Source organism: Hibiscus syriacus, unplaced genomic scaffold (assembly GCF_006381635.1).
Source record: "Hibiscus syriacus cultivar Baekdansim isolate YM2019G1 unplaced genomic scaffold, ASM638163v2 tig00110847_pilon, whole genome shotgun sequence".
Lineage (NCBI taxonomy): Eukaryota > Viridiplantae > Streptophyta > Magnoliopsida > Malvales > Malvaceae > Hibiscus > Hibiscus syriacus.
Window position 1 is genome coordinate 635,500 of NW_024062888.1, and position 15,982 is coordinate 651,481.

General features: G+C 34.9%; 1 protein-coding gene and 1 pseudogene across 1 annotated transcript; one reads left to right on the top strand and one right to left on the bottom strand.

Annotated features, from left to right (window-relative positions):
* The first annotated feature begins 9,751 nt into the window (after positions 1-9,751).
* LOC120143424 (ubiquitin domain-containing protein 1-like) lies at positions 9,752-11,055 on the top strand. Its single transcript, XM_039157752.1, has 4 exons — positions 9,752-9,967; positions 10,110-10,232; positions 10,596-10,715; positions 10,809-11,055. The coding sequence occupies exons 1-4, from the start codon at positions 9,931-9,933 to the stop codon at positions 10,871-10,873; spliced, it is 345 nt and encodes a 114-aa protein (XP_039013683.1). The 5' UTR covers positions 9,752-9,930; the 3' UTR covers positions 10,874-11,055.
* On the bottom strand, positions 11,044-15,400 carry LOC120143423 (annotated as a pseudogene).
* Between the last annotated feature and the right edge of the window lie 582 nt (positions 15,401-15,982).

Here is a 15,982-nt window from a genome sequence, read left to right on the forward strand (position 1 = left end):
ACATTCATAGTCTTTGTAAGTGCTTTTGAAAGATTGCCATTTTTCTAGGAGTTGATACCTAATATCGAGAGAGATAGGTTAGATCTACGTGAACAAGAGAACTAATATGGGATTGTGAGGTTCTAATTCTCCTTAGATACAAGAAGAGAGTTTTATTCGACTAAGAAGGATAAATGCTTGAGTAGATAGGCTAGCGTTATAGTTTATGCTAAGGAGCATTGTCGTAACAATAATTTGACAAATCAAGGGTTGTAGTTTACGCTGAGTAGTATTGTCGTAGCAGTAGTTTGTCAGGTTTTGTGTTAGAGATACTCTTAGGAACACTTTAGTACATCCTTTTTGGAAACATAGGCATAGTGTATTAAGATCATCCTAGACATAAAATAATTTCTTGTCATAGCAAATCCAAACCAAGTGCTCCGTTAGAAGTCTGACTGAGTGAGGTTGCCAGTATATTTCTAGAGTTTTGACAATTTTACCTTAGCATCTTTTATTTGTTTCCTATTGCATATTTTTCTGGCCACGACAAAATTTATCTACTTACTTCACTTCACACTTTTCTTGCCTCAGCAAACCTTTTCCATTTGTTCATATCATTTGCCACTGAATATTTTCCTTGTTTATAACATTAGACTCAGATACTTAGGATTAGTTAGTGACACATAGTCCTAGTTGTAGCAATCTTTTAAAAGCCCCCAATCCCTACGGATACGATACTCACTCGTTAATATATTACTTGCATCGATTGTGTATAGTTGCAAAGGTTTGCATGACATATCACTATATATTTACATGCGATCAAATTTTTGGCGCCATTGTTGGGGATTGACAATTGGTGTTTTTAAAAGTTTTTTTATATCATTAATTTGTTTCTTTATTATTTTGATTATTATTTTATGGATTTATTCGTTATTTTTGTTTACCTTTTTTAGGTGTTGTGCAGTTGCATGACTTATATAAGTCCCAAGAAACCATTATCTCATTTTTGAACCTGAGATCGAAAAAATGTTCTGTCAAAAAAAGATGTGTTCAAGGAGCTCAAAGAGTTATATATGAAGTTCAAAATGAAGTGGAGGAACCTGAAGAATTAAATGATGCGGCAAATAAAAATAAAAAAAATGTTGCAAGACCACGAACTATTAGAGATCACTTAGCTCCTACCTTGGATGACCTAAAACATGCTATTATAGCTCCTAAGATTCAAGCAACCCACTTCGAGCTCAAACCGGTTATGTTCGACATGTTGGACTTGATTGGACAGTTTGGTGGTGCTCCTCATGAGGATGCAAGGTAACATATTCGATCACTTTTGGAGGTTTGTGACTCTTTTCGACAACAAGTTGTGCATGAAGATGTGTTGAAATTGAAGTTATTTGCATATTCTTTGAAAGATCACGCCAGGGCATGGCTTAATGGACTACCTTCCGGATCGATAAGGTCTTGGGTAGACTTGTGCAAAAAAAATTTGCTACGACATAATCCACCCAATATGAACAACCATCTTATGAATGTCATAGCATCTTTTTTCCAAGGCGATGAAGAGTCTATGTATGAGTGTTGGGACCGATACAAAAGTTTGCTTTGCAAGTGCACCAATCATGGATTCTACGATTGGACTCAAGTTATGATGTTCTACGATGGAGTAAACTCACCGACTCGCATGATGTTGGATACCTTGGCGAATGGTACTCAGCTTGACAAATCACCCACGAAGGCTTTGATATCCTTGATAGGATAGCCAACAACGATTATCAATTCTTGTCTATAAGGCTTGGAACTGGAAGAAAAGTGTCTGGGGCATTTAAACTTGATGCCAAGGATTTAGTGTCTATCCAACTTTTTGCCATAACAAATATGTTGAAAATTTTGCGACATTGCAGCGAGGTGAAGGAAGTCAAGGTAACTAGCTCATTATTCATTTTTTGTTGCGACAACCATCATGAGAGTGAATACCCAAAAAATCATGAGTATATTGATTTTGTGGGCAATTTCAATAGAAGCAACAATAATCCCTACTCTAATACCTATAATTGAGGATGGCTTCAACATCCAAATTTTTCTTGGGGGTAATCAAGGAGCCAACAATGCCAACAACTTGAATTGGCATCATAACAAGATTGAACCCCTAAGTTTTCAACAAAATTTGTTGTGGAAAAATATTAACCATGAGTCATCATCTTCAGCGAACACCAGCTTTATGGAAGCTACTCTCTAAGACTTCATGGCAACTACCAAGGCTTTATTACAAGATCATGCCACATCTATTGAGAGCCAAAGAGCATTATTACAGAATCAAGGGGCTTGTTTGCAACATCATAGTTCATCTTTGCAAGCCTTGGAAATCCAAGTAAAAAAAATCTCTGTGACAATACATGCACACCCACAGGGCAATTTACCTAGTGATATGAAGTCACTAAGGCTCAATTCAGGGAGCATTGTGGTGCATTCACCTTAAGGAGTGGCACCAAAATCTACAAAGATGTTAGGTTTGGGGGGAGACACTCGGAGAACACGATCATGAGATTGTGTACGAAGATCCAGAGATGCAATAATATTCACATTCTATGGAAAATAAGGATGAGTGTTTGAAGAGTGAAACCAATGAAGACAAGAAAAATTTTGCCACGGTAAAAGAAAAGCCCCCATCACCAGGAGTTGGTGACCAAAGGAAAACTGTAGAATTTTGTCGCAACAAATTTTTATGCACTGATAATCACTTGCAACTTGATGAAGAAGATGAAGAGGAGCTCGAGGATATTCCAAAGGAGATGAGTTAGTCTAGCTTACTCATAGCTAAACCAGGTACAAAATTTGAACCTTTGGATTTAATTGAATTTACTCATCCTAAACCTCAAATAACTGCCCATCTATCTAGGCTAGAAATTCTGAAAGAATTAAGAAATGAAATCGAGATTAAGGAAAAATTCCCTAATGAGAAATTATTATTTGTCATGGTAGATTTATGGTATGCTAACATTGTGTTTTGCTTCTTTACTTGAATAACCACAGAATGAACAAGGTTATACACGATGATGGCTACTGTAATTGGGATGGCCCCTACCTCTTCAAAGAATTTATTTCCCAAATGATTAAAAGGTTCCACATCAAAGCTGAGAAAAAAGATATCTTATTTCACTACTATTCAGCTTTATGCGGAGAGCACTTTGAAGGAGAGAGGAAAATGTTCTACAATTCAGATGTGAAAGACACGAAATACCAGACAAAAATATTTTGAAGATGGAACTATTATATGTGTGGGGCATTTTGGTCTATACTGGTGCTCCGATCGAATGCGACAAAATTACTTTATCAATTTATTATGTTTTGAGTTTGTATCCTTTCAACCCTCTTTAATTTTTTTATCATGACAAAAAATTATTATTATTTTTTGTTGTGTTTGTGTGTTTGTTTTTCTTTGCTTTATTTCTTTATTTACTTTTAATATTAGTTTTTTATTTAGAATAACAAACTCCCAAACATGTGGACAAGGGTAAATCCCTATGGTAGTTGCACCCACTTAGAAAGAAGACTCAATTGGTGTTGGCACAAACGATGATATTGTTGACGATGTCCACCCTTATGCACAAATAACACGGTAAATTGAAACACTTTTGGCCAAGCATTATCTATGATTTCTCGTTCAGTCTAGCATGTTGAGGCCAATTTTGTTGCTGAGGGCTCAAATTTTAAACTACTTGACTGTCTTGATTTAGACTTTTCTGTAGCATTTCATTTTTCTATTGCTCATTATCCATTGCTTGAGGATAACTAATAGCTTAAGTTTGGGGTGTGATAACTCCGTAAAAGACTATATTTTAGGTCTTTTTACTTAAGTTATTGATTGTCTAAAAGCAATTGACATATCATTTTAGTTGCATATAGTTGTATTTAGGACATATTTGCATGTGGTGGATAAGTTTTGTTAAGGTAAAGTTTATTTGATTAAATTGATGCTGCTGAGGAGAAGGGTTGTTTATTGGTTGTGATAATGTAGGAAATGATTGAGGAATAATTTATTTTTCAATACAAATTAATTTTCTAGGACCATTGGAATATAAGACAATGACAATGAGGAATAAATTTTCTTGCGAATGCAAGTTTCTATCTCACAATTTTGACGCAACACAAGACGAAACTGCTGACATCACTTAACCAGTTTTCCGATACACCTCACGTGAAACCATGCCCCTACTAAGGAATTTGGGACCACTACCAGCTGCCATATTATTCACACAATGGGTATGAAACCAATGATATTTAGGAAATTTCCAGGGGCACTAAACCCTAGAAATTCCCAATATAAATATCTCATTATACCACCCTAAAGATGAGAGAAAATACCCTAGAAAAAGGTTTTGGAGAAAGGTGGGTCCATCTTCTTCTTTTCCACCATCCCTCTCTAGTCCGTCCTTGCTGCCCTCCATAGCTAGGCTTCGTCGGACCAGTGGCCAGGCCCTCGAGAGAGGCTGTTATGCTAGAGCAGTCTTGGTGGTGGTATGATGTCATGGCAAAGTTCTGTTTTGGGCGTTTTTCTTCCTTTTTCTTTATTTCTTAATTTTCTAAGGGCTTGTACTTAATGAATATTTTTGGAATGATGTTTAATACACCATAAAATGTTTTATTTGGTGTTGGAAATGCTTGGATGATATTTTATTTAACAATTAATGGATGAGTAAGTATGTTCTTGTTAAATTTTGTTTTGTTTGTTATTTTAATCTTTTGCCTTGGTACTGTAAGAGCTTTTGAAAGATTGTCTGGTGCCTCGACAAAACATTCTAGTCTTTGTAAGAGCTTTTCAAAGATTGTAATTTTTCTAGGAATTGATACCTAATATCGAGAGAGTTAGGTTAGGTCTACGTGAACAAGGGAACTAATCCTGAATGGTGAGGTTCAAATCTGCCTTAAAGATAAGGAGAGGGTTTTATTTGACTAAGAAGGATAAATGCTTGAGTATATAGGCTAGTGCTACAATTTACACTGAAGGGTATTGTCACAGCAATAGGTTGACAAACCAAGGGTTGTATTTTACGCTGAGTAGTTTTGACGTAGCAATAGTTTGCCAGGTTCCATGTTAGATATACTCTTAAGAATACTTTAGTACATCCTGTCGAGTAACATAGGCATAGTGTATTAAGATCATCCTAGACATAGAATAATTTCTCGTCATAGCAAATCCAAACCAAGAGCTCCGTTAGAAGTCTGATTGTGTGAAGTTGCCAGTCTATTTCTAGAGTTTTGACAATTTTAGCCTTAGCAACTTTTATTTGTTTACAGTTGCATATTTTTCTTCCACGACAAAATTTATCTGCTTACTTCACTTCACACTTTTTTTGCCGCAACAAACTTTTTCCATCTGTTCATATCATTTTTCATTGCATATTTTCCTTGTTTATATCATTAGACTTATATACTTAAGATTAGTTAGTGATACTTATTCCTAACTGTAGCAATCTTTTAAAAGCTCTCCAATCCTTGCGAAGATGGTACTCACCATTACTATATTACTTGCATCGATTGTGTATACTTTGTACAGGTTTACGTGCCACAACACTATATATTTACACGTGATCAACAGGTTCTAATAGAAATAAGACGAGTAGTGAGGAGCCTCTCAAGTATCTTTTTGGAAGTTATATCTATCATCAGTATCAGTAACACATCTACGATGTTACTTTTGACTTTTAATGGCATATATAATTATGTTAGTAGTTTTATTTATCGGATTTGCTTTTAAATGGTCTGTAATAGTAAACTTGACTGTTTTATTTTGACTAGACTAGTGTTATCAGTATTATACATGAGTAGCATAGTTAGCAGGCAGTTCTAAACGATTTACGGAAAATACACTAAATTATCTAATCTCTGTTTGAAAAATAAATTTGTTTTCTACGACAAACTATTAATTTATAATTATATTCTTTTAAGGAAATATATTTAAAGTTTAAAATAGGAGTATTTTAAAACGAAACAAAATTTTACGCATTTATGCTCAGTAAACATTTTTCAAGTTGATGTGACATCTATGGCTCATGTTTTGAGACATATACGGGTTATGGGTATTACAAAAACTGCTAGTGTGGTTTATTTGTAAGATTTTTATTGGCTCTTGTAGGTTACAGGAAATCAAGGAATGCAAGAGGAATTATTAACTATGTACAGTCACTTGGTCCACAAGTTGAGGTATTCAAACTTAAATGATTGAAATGGTTACTTAGTTGGAGGCAACTGTAATACCTTGAAATACAGGTTACTAGTTTGAGTCAACTCGATACCTTTAAGTCGAGCCAATTATACCTCCCAAGATAGTTGGACCAAGTTATATAGGCATTGGGCTTAAGTAAGGCCCAAGAGTTAAGGGTAAGTGATGGTTTTAAGTAGAGATAAAAAAGAGAGGGACCAAAAATGTAGTTTATCCATAATTGGTTTTAATGGTTATAATATAAACCCCCATATTATTCTATAATTCAAGTGAACCATCATCCCCAAAATATAATCTCTTTTCTTCTTCCTTTCCTCTCCCAATATCAAGCAAAAAGGTGAGAGCCTTTGAGATTTCAATCTTAAATTGAAGAAACCAAGGTAAGTGTCTTAATCTCCTTCCCTTAAGCTTCAATTTAATCCCTAAATCATAGGTTTTGGGTTATGATTTCAAAATTGGTTTTTTGAGAGTTTTAGAAAACAAATTGATTTAAGTTAGTTTGGGTGAATTTGAGTTGTTTAGAGTGTTCCTAACCTTGTTTTAAGTATTAAATAAGTTAGTAACTCGTAGTTTTACCTTTTGATTAGCTAAAGAGGTGAAAGAGTTCCAAAGCAAAGGGTGAAAGAAAAAGGGTGATCCTTTGTCAAATTGAGAGAGTTCTAGCAGCCAAGAAAAAAGGTAACACACTAACAACTCTTCATACCCTTAGTTAATCATTAGAAATGCAAGATAGCTTATATGATGAGATTTAGCATGTAGCTTTTATGGTACATTGTTTTAAGCCTTCTTTATGCTCTAAAATTCAAATAAGACTTAATAATAATTGGTAGGAATTTGAGGACCTTGGGAAGGTTTTGAGAGTGTATTCGAGAGTTTTCTCGAGTGAAAAAGTGAAATTCGCAGTATATGTTTCGGAACCCCTGAGTTGGTTTCAAAACCCCTTGTCTAGAATGACATTCTACAGTAGAGGTTTCGAAACCCCCTTATATGGTTTCGAAACCCCTACCCAAAATGTCAAAATTGGCGAAAAACATTGTCTGAAAGGCCCTAGACCCATATTATGAACATAAATGGGATCGAATAGGTGTAAAACACTAGAATAAGTGTTAGAGAATGTGTTTAAAGTTGGGTTACAATGGATGAAATAGTTATAGGGGTATCGATACCTTAGGTAGGTTATTGACACTGCAGATTGAGTATCAATACTGTAAGGCCAAGTATATATACCAAGGATATGGTTTGAGCTTAAAGCAAGAAAAAGTGTAGAGGTAAGTGAGGGTATCGATATTGTAAGGTCATTATCGATACTAAGGGTTCAGTTTAGGCTTTAGTTCAAGAGAGCTTTAAGAATAGTCTTAATGGAGATCCTAAAAGCTTTTAATTATTTCCCAAATAAGACTACAAGTGGGAACAATAATAATGCTTAATTCAAACGTAGAAACCAAATAAAGTAGGATGAGATAAGACTAGCCTTGTTTGATGCTCTGGAAACGATTCAGACACACGAGTTCCTTTAGATGCTAGTGGAGTCGAAAGTATAGATGAAGTCCAGATATATCCTTAGGTAGGGTTAAAGGCCCTTAAAACTGACTAGCTAGGGCGCAAGGTCCGACACTCGCAAGGGGTGGGCTAGTCGGGGGTATGGTGTTTGATGCAGAGATTACGGATTCCATATCCTCGGTAGACTATAAGGGTGTGTGAGCTCCGAGATGCACAAATCCCTAAACCGCACCATGATGTCTACCATTAGAGTAGAGAGTGAATATCACGAGGAAATTCACTGATGATTGAGTAGCTTGATGTATTTCAGTGATACACTATTAGTATGACTCTGTTGTTAATAGATCGAACAGTTGAAGTGCCTTAGAAAGAGACCGAGGTCCAGACCCAGCGCAGAGCAGAGTACGTCACAAGTTTCTTGAAGTGTATGTATATTCATAAACCCTGTGTAATGTTAAGTTGTAAAGTCAATTAAGAGTTAGTTTGTATATTTTCGAAATTTATCTATTTATTTATTTATTTTGAGGGCCCTCAAATGTAAAAGTTTTATTATATTTTAAGATAATTGTTTTATTTAAATGGTCATTTTAAGTCAGAGAAAGAAAGAAGAAAGTTGGTCAGCTACTCCGGTAGCTCCGTGTAACACCCAGATCAATCGATTGTGTGTCATATTGGTCTAGGTTATTACAACAACCATCTTAGAGGTGTAACCATGGATGATAAGGGGAACATATATGTTGATGATACCATGAATCCTGCCATTAGAAACATAGCAGATGCATGTATACACTGATTAACCATAACTAGGTTGAATCATCTTCATAAAATTTATACTAGGTTGAATAATCTTCATAAAATTTATGTACGTGTAGATGTTAAAACATGTTTAAAAATTGAAACAACTCTAAGCATTGTTGATGGTGAAAGCCTTGCTTGTCAACTTACAGCAAGGACAAAAGATAATGGAATTCATCAAAGTTAAGAGGGCTCAATATTGTAGATTAATTTCTAACTTTAAAAATTCGATTATTTTATTTTTATCTTGCTCAACAAATTTAAGTATTAATAAAATCCAAACCTTGATTTTTTAAAATACTAATAAACATTGAACCAACTAAATTAATCCATATTAAGGATTTGGAATAATCAATAATGTAATGTGAAAAAAAAGAACTCCAATGAGTGTATATAACAATATTTTAAAAATAAGATTAATGACTTAGAAATATAAACCTATGGATTGAAACTGGGGCCATATGTATTATATATACTATTTTTCATACTAAAAATAAAGGGAAAATACCACACTCCCAAGATCATTAGATTTTTCGAAAGCAGCCTATGTGGGTCCCAATTATCTTGAAGGGGGAATTACAATGCGGACCCAGAAGCAATTAAAATCATCATCCAATGGACTTGGTATTTTCTCTTCTACCAATCAACTTACTTTATAATTTTATGTTATCCACGAAATTTTTATTTCTAAATATATTTTTATTAAATATCTAACACACATTTTTAATTAAAATTTAGATGATATTTCTTCGAAATAACACAAATATTAAACCATCATAAAGATCCCATAGACAATACTTTAGGTGTATGGATTTGTTTAAATTTCGGTTCATTCCTATAATTAAAGAAAATGTTATTAAGAGTATATTGGGTGGTCTCAATGTTAAAAGAGAATATTGAACTTCTTAAAGGACTTAAATTCGAACAATTATATTTGTTTGATGCATGTGCGCATTGCCAATAGGCTAAGGAAAATTATGATCAAATATTATATTATAATCACATCATACTATTAAAAAAATGTTATTAAAGAATAGTTTCAAGTGTGGAGGACCTAATTGTAAAACTATCAAACCTGAAAGGATTGCATTATAAAATTTGACAAAAACATAGGATAAAGTTGCTTATTGGAAGTCCAACAATAACATTGGAACATGACAACCATCCCAACTACCGCAGTCTCGATCGATTTTAAATTTCTTTTTCTTTTTTAATTATCACATTGTTGTATACCCAATCATCAGCTGTTTTCCTTTTTTTTTTAAATAATTAAACTCGCCGGAAAAGTTGCCGGCTTTTCCACCGTGGATTTTTCATCTCCTTATCCTCTTCTTCTGACATAGTTTGACTAAACTTGCAACGAACAAGAATTTGCTCTGAATTTCCCTTTTTGGCATTGGAAATTGTGGCCCTTTGAGCTTTACAAGAATTTCAGAATGGGGTGTGCTGGATCGACGCCAGCTAAAGGAGACGGTGAGGGCTTTTCATTTTACTTGTCCTTTTTGTTCTATTTTCTTTTTTCCCGTTTGGTTTCTGAGAAAATCGTCTGGAAATTTGGAAACTTAAGGGACAATGGGACTAGTTAATCAACTCGTGAACCTTTTGGCTCCTATAGGGAATGTGAAGAAGATCCGAAAGCCAAAACCATGGAAACATCCTCAGCCGATAACGCAGTCTCAAATCGTGCAGATGCGTGAAGAGTTTTGGGACACCGCACCTCATTACGGTGGCCGGAAAGGTAGTTACCCTACTATAACATCTTTGCTTGTATATAGTTATCAATTTCTGTGAATGAGAAGATATGTTGTTGATCTTGTGTTAACTAAACAAAGTTCTTTCCTGTATGAGCTGAAAATCTGAGTTGAAAATCTGATAATAGCAATTAACCCACCAGTATGCAGGATCCAATTTTACTGAAAACTGAATCAAACTGAACTGATCTATTCGTGAGTTAAGCCAGGAACTATAAACATGAAATGATTGAAATCGATACCCTTTTTCTTGCAGTATAGCGTTTTTACTTTTAATCTGCTTCAATGTAAATAATTTGGTTGATGTTTCACATGAATCTGAGATGTAAATGCCGACTTCTAGACTGTAGAAATCTGGGATGCACTTCAGGCTGCAGCTGAAGCAGATTTAGACCTTGCTCAAGCGATTGTGGACAGTGCAGGGGTCATAGTGCAAAATGCTGATTTAACTATATGCTATGATGAAAGAGGTAAACTGACATTGCTGCATCAGATTTCTATATCGCTTTTTTTCTGGGTTGAAATCTCTTCTTAGCATGCCTTGCACCAACTCATCTTTGCAGGTGCCAAGTACGAACTACCCAAGTATGTTTTGAGTGAGCCGACAAACTTGATCCGAGAAAATTGAAGACCGATTCTAATGCAAGGTTGAATATAAATCATGTATATTACTCCCTCGTCTTCCTTGAAACCTTTTATAAACTCAGGGTCAACTAGGTACCCTTTTAACTTGATGCTGATTAGGTTACTGTTAATTTTCTCTCATGAAATGATAAAGGGAATAAACATTTGTTTGAATTGAGTAAGACAGTTCCATTGAGCTCAATTTACCATTCATAATAATCCATGGAAATGTACGTAAACATACATTGATGTCTGTTAAAGCAACTTTTCATTACCACAAAGCTCACATAGAAAGTAAAACAAAAGGTAAAACACGCTTGATACCGATGATCAAACCTTTTTGAAGAAAGAAAGAATATTTCCTTGCTTAGGATCCTTCGCATTTCCAGCTTTCTTGTTTCCAGCTTTCCCTCCTGGATTAGATGGTGCAGTGGTTCCGACTGCAGGGGACTTTTGGCTGCAGCAGGTCTGCATCAAGGATTCAAATAGTTAGATTGCACCGACAATCAAATATCTAAGGAACAGGAACAGGCAAGTATTCTCACTGATGGCATAGCATGGAAACCTAGCAATATGTCAAAAGCTAAAACTAACAAAATCAGACAAAACGCAGAACGAGCACCAGAATAGTTTATGCATTATATTAACAAGATATACAATTCCTTTGCCCCTTCTCTCTGTTCTCTTCCCTCCTTCGAGTTGGGATACACAATTTTATGCTAAAAGAGAATTAGAACAAGCAGAAAAAAATAGAGGGGTTGTAGCATCACCTGCTATTAGTATTTGAGACAGTGTTGGTGTTAGCATTGGTTGTCCCACTTCCAGCTTTCTTCTGCATGTCACTTTCAGCTTTCTTCACCTCTGCCTCCTCGCCTTCCCAAACTACCTCAGTAACTAAAATTAACATAAATGGAAAAAGATGATATAAGATATTAATTTAGCTAGAATACTTTTCACTCCAATTTAGTGCACTTAAGGGGGGAAAAGAGGATAAATCTGTTCATTCAAGGAGACAGGAGATAAACATGCATTGACACCAGTTTTCATATCTCATTGACGGTAAGATGTACAAAACTGTTCGAGAAAAAATTTACAGTGATTAAATTTAAGTCTAGCATATCCATGAGAATTATTAATTGCATTAGCAAAATTGTAGGCATTGAAGGAACTTTGGAAGAGTATGTATACCTTTGATAAACAAATGTAGCACGATGATGGCTATGATAAAATGAATAAACAAAAGTCAATGTTAAACCCTATATTTTTCAATATTTGAAATTCCCATTGACCTAAGAACAAGCAAGTGAAGCTTAACTGAAGAGAGGCTAGGTATTGTATTTACCTTCTCTTCCACGGTCATCAATACGTGTCTTCAACACTTTCCTCCTTTTCGGTGAATTTGGTGTGCCATCAGTCACTTTATCCTTCTTATTTAGACCAGTTTCAGGAAGCTGGCTTTCAAGCTTAACTGAAGAGGAATTCTTATCATTTGTGCTTTTGCTGACAAGTGAAGGTTCTTGTCCCAATGATCTACTGGATTCTCCATTTATAGTTCTCTCTTCCTTAACTTTTGCTTCGCCTTTGCTTGGCTTGTCTACAACCAAAATCGGTCTCTCTTGAACTGATGGTTTAGAATTTTGTTCTGAATCTAAAATGATTTCCTTTTAGGGGGATCAGGTGAAGCTAGATTGACAGCATCTTCATACTCATCTTCATCTGAGAAATCGAAAACTACCCTCCGTTTCCTATTGCCTTCATTGCTAGAAGCTTTCCCAAACTTAACTTCTTGAGCATCCATATCACTGTTCTCATGTTCTGCTGCTTCATGAGCACAAACTTGTACATCTGCAGTTTAAATAGCAGAACCAATGAAATAATTTTAGCTCTCGATTGTTGAATAAAAATTTGCTATATGATCTATAGAATGCAATTTAAAAATTCAAATATGAAAGAAACTCCAGTAATAGAACAAGCAGAAACAAACCATTGGAATTTTGGATGGGACCACTGTTATCAGCTGCTGCAGTACAGGTCTTTGCTTTAGTAGATGCCCGATCCCAGAAATTTGCTAACAAGCCTCCATTTCCAGCGGAACCTTTATCATTCTGGCCTTTCTTTTTATTAGAAGGCAAGGAAGTAACTTTTTCTTTATCAGAAGGTTTGGTGGCCAGACCATGGACTCCTCTACTGATATTGTCACTTTTGGTATCTTTAATCACAATGGGAGGCTGCTGAGCAACTTTGGAGCTTGATTGCTGAACCTTATTTTGTTGAGATTGTAAAGCTGCATTGGTATGCGCAGAAGTATGTTTCGACAGTCCTGAGATTCCTACACTATTTGGCTGTGCAGTCGCAACCCTTGCAGTAGTTCCATCAACATTGCGCTTGACAAATGAAGTTGAAATCCCACAGAATCTGAAGAAAACATGTAAGGAAAAAAAATATACATTACCGACAGATTTCTAAATGTTTATCTGATCAAGGAACTGACATGTTGAACCCTGCCAAGACTTAATGATTAAAATGAGCTTACATATCTTTAAGTTAGAAAATCACTCCTGTCGCCCTGAACCAAAAGGACATTGCATTTATTTCTTCCTACTACAGTTATATGAACTGCTATTGAAAAAAGAATAACTGGAAAGAAACATGCTAGTAAAATCTCTTTCATTAAATGTATACATAAGTAACTAAAATATCCCAATAGTAAGTACAAGGACCAGCAACAACTAACAGGAAGGAACCGTCAATGCAGCATGAAATCTTTTAGCTGTAATAATCAGTTACGGAAGTAGGGTACCTGTTATCTCTCAAGCAATTATCCACTGTGGTAGGCTGCTTGAAGAGCTCTTCAGCTTGTATAAATTCAGTATTCCAAAGTGCAGCTGGGTCCTTTGGGATGCAAGCTTGCACACTATACACATGAACTGTGCAATTGCAATCATATTCTTGCTTGGCTTCTGCCAGAAATAAAGGAAAAAAGAATTGTCATTAATCACTTTTATCTCATTTTTATAGCCAAAAAAACATAAAAATTATTATGGAGATTCATAATGGAATGAAATGCCATCTACTTTGCATATGATTTCCTTATTATACTCATAGGTCATCTATTCCAAGAAAAGTCATGCAGCTTGTACAAGCAAAGACATAAAGCCATAAACACCCTTAACTGCATAGATATTAGAATAAGTGGAACAGGATGAAATTGTCATGGAAGTCTAACCTGAAAGTTTAGGCCCTGTCACAAGCTGAATATGATAGTTTGATGGAGAGTTCTTCCACCAGCCAGACAAACTATATACAACTTCTAACCCACTTCTATGTTTCTCAACAAACTCGGCAAGCAACCTAAGTATGAGCACAACTATTTATTAGTCAGCAAATATAATCATTATAACCAGGGATTCAAATAGCAGTTGCGCTCACGTTTATCATGATTGCGGACAGAGCAGGCGCTATTGTGGGGATTACAGGTATCGCGGTCATATAATAACGGTCGCGGGGGGCACCACTACCACTATATCGCATACAGTAATACAGTTGCGGACCGCTATTTAAATCCCTGAATTTATAACTACATTCTTTGTTTTTGTTTTTTTTTTTTTTTTGTGGGTGGGGGTAATACCTCTTTGCGACATTGGAGGAGACCAGAAAGTTACGACTTAACCACTTGTAGGACACCTGAAAGGATATTTCATTTTGAACCGAATGGAAAAAAGGAAATTATATACACTCCCAGAATATAATGAAATATCTAGCCCACTAACAAAAGGAAAGTAATTTCACAGGCCCCAAATTATAAAATTCCTGTAAACAATTTTCTTTTAAGATTGAAAATCAATAAGACAATGAGATTCTAGTCGTTGCTTTGATCCTAAATATTATTTTATCAAATTCTTCATTTATCCTGTGCAAACAACGAATCATTTCTACTAAAAACTTGATACACTAGAATTCCACCTTGAAACAGAATTAGTATCTTGCAGTGAAAATACATAAACGAAAACTTTAAAGAAGAGCTTAATTCAGCTCATGTCACGTTCAAAGCTTACCAGCTTCTTCTCAATTCCCAAAATCTAAATATAAAACCACACAAAATAAAAAAAAACAATAAGAACGGAAGAGGACCAAATTTCCTGGGAGTTCCCCAAGTAATCAAAAGAGGCTCCATTTTAACCCAAACCAGTAATCATTTTATGCAATAAATTAGTAAAAAAAAATAAGAAAGGAAGTCCATGAATTTAAGACCATTAGAGGGAAAGAATAAATTTTGCAAAGGTAAAGGAGAAATATCAACAAAGCATCAGCAAAAAATCAAAGAATTGAGTGAATATGAAGGCAAATTCAAATAAAACCTATCCTAAGTGAACTTACTACTTGAAGTTTATCGCAGACGAGAGCTTGGATCTCGTCGAGGATACCTAGGGTTTCGATTTGGGACATTCTTTTCGATTCTTAGGGAGGTTTTGAAGTCAGATATGGGAGATTTTCGGCGCTGATTTTCCCGCCATTCCCTTGAGTTCTGGGGAGGAAACTACTCTCTAAATATAGGGATGGATGGGAAGGGAATAGTTTCTCGTTGGCACGTGATTATTCGGGTTTGCACGTGACTATGTAGCCTGTATGGCCAAATTGTACCATTGGGCTCGAGAATCAAAAGACTTTACAAGGTTTGGGCTTGGAGAATTCGGCACTGCTTCAGCCTTCAGGTGCCCAAATGATTATGGTTTCATGTATGACGTAAATAAGTTGAGTCGAATATTATTTAATTTAGGAAAATTAAAATATAATTTAAATAGATTTGATTCAAAAATTTATTAAATTAAAATTTTTAAATTGAATAAAATTTTCACCCGTTGAAATTTTGATTCTGTTTATAATTCTAGAGTTAATTGAGTATTTGTTCAACTAAAAATCATTAAATTATTTTTATTGTAAATTATAATTAATATTATTATAATGATAATATGTATTTAATATTTTTATACATAAAAATAAAAAAATAAAAATAATATTTTTGAGGCTTATACTAACAAATAATTGATCCAATAGAATGAAGAATTAGATTTTTTTTTAAATAAGATTCAAGAATTTAAATACCAGCATTATA

Bases quoted from the DNA above. Each gene is read 5' to 3' on its own strand.
- LOC120143424 (XM_039157752.1), top strand. From the start codon at position 9,931: ATGGGGTGTGCTGGATCGACGCCAGCTAAAGGAGACG. The intron at 10,233-10,595 runs GTAGTTACCCTA...TCTAGACTGTAG, and splicing joins TCATTACGGTGGCCGGAAAG to AAATCTGGGATGCACTTCAG. The intron at 10,716-10,808 runs GTAAACTGACAT...TCATCTTTGCAG, and splicing joins TATATGCTATGATGAAAGAG to GTGCCAAGTACGAACTACCC.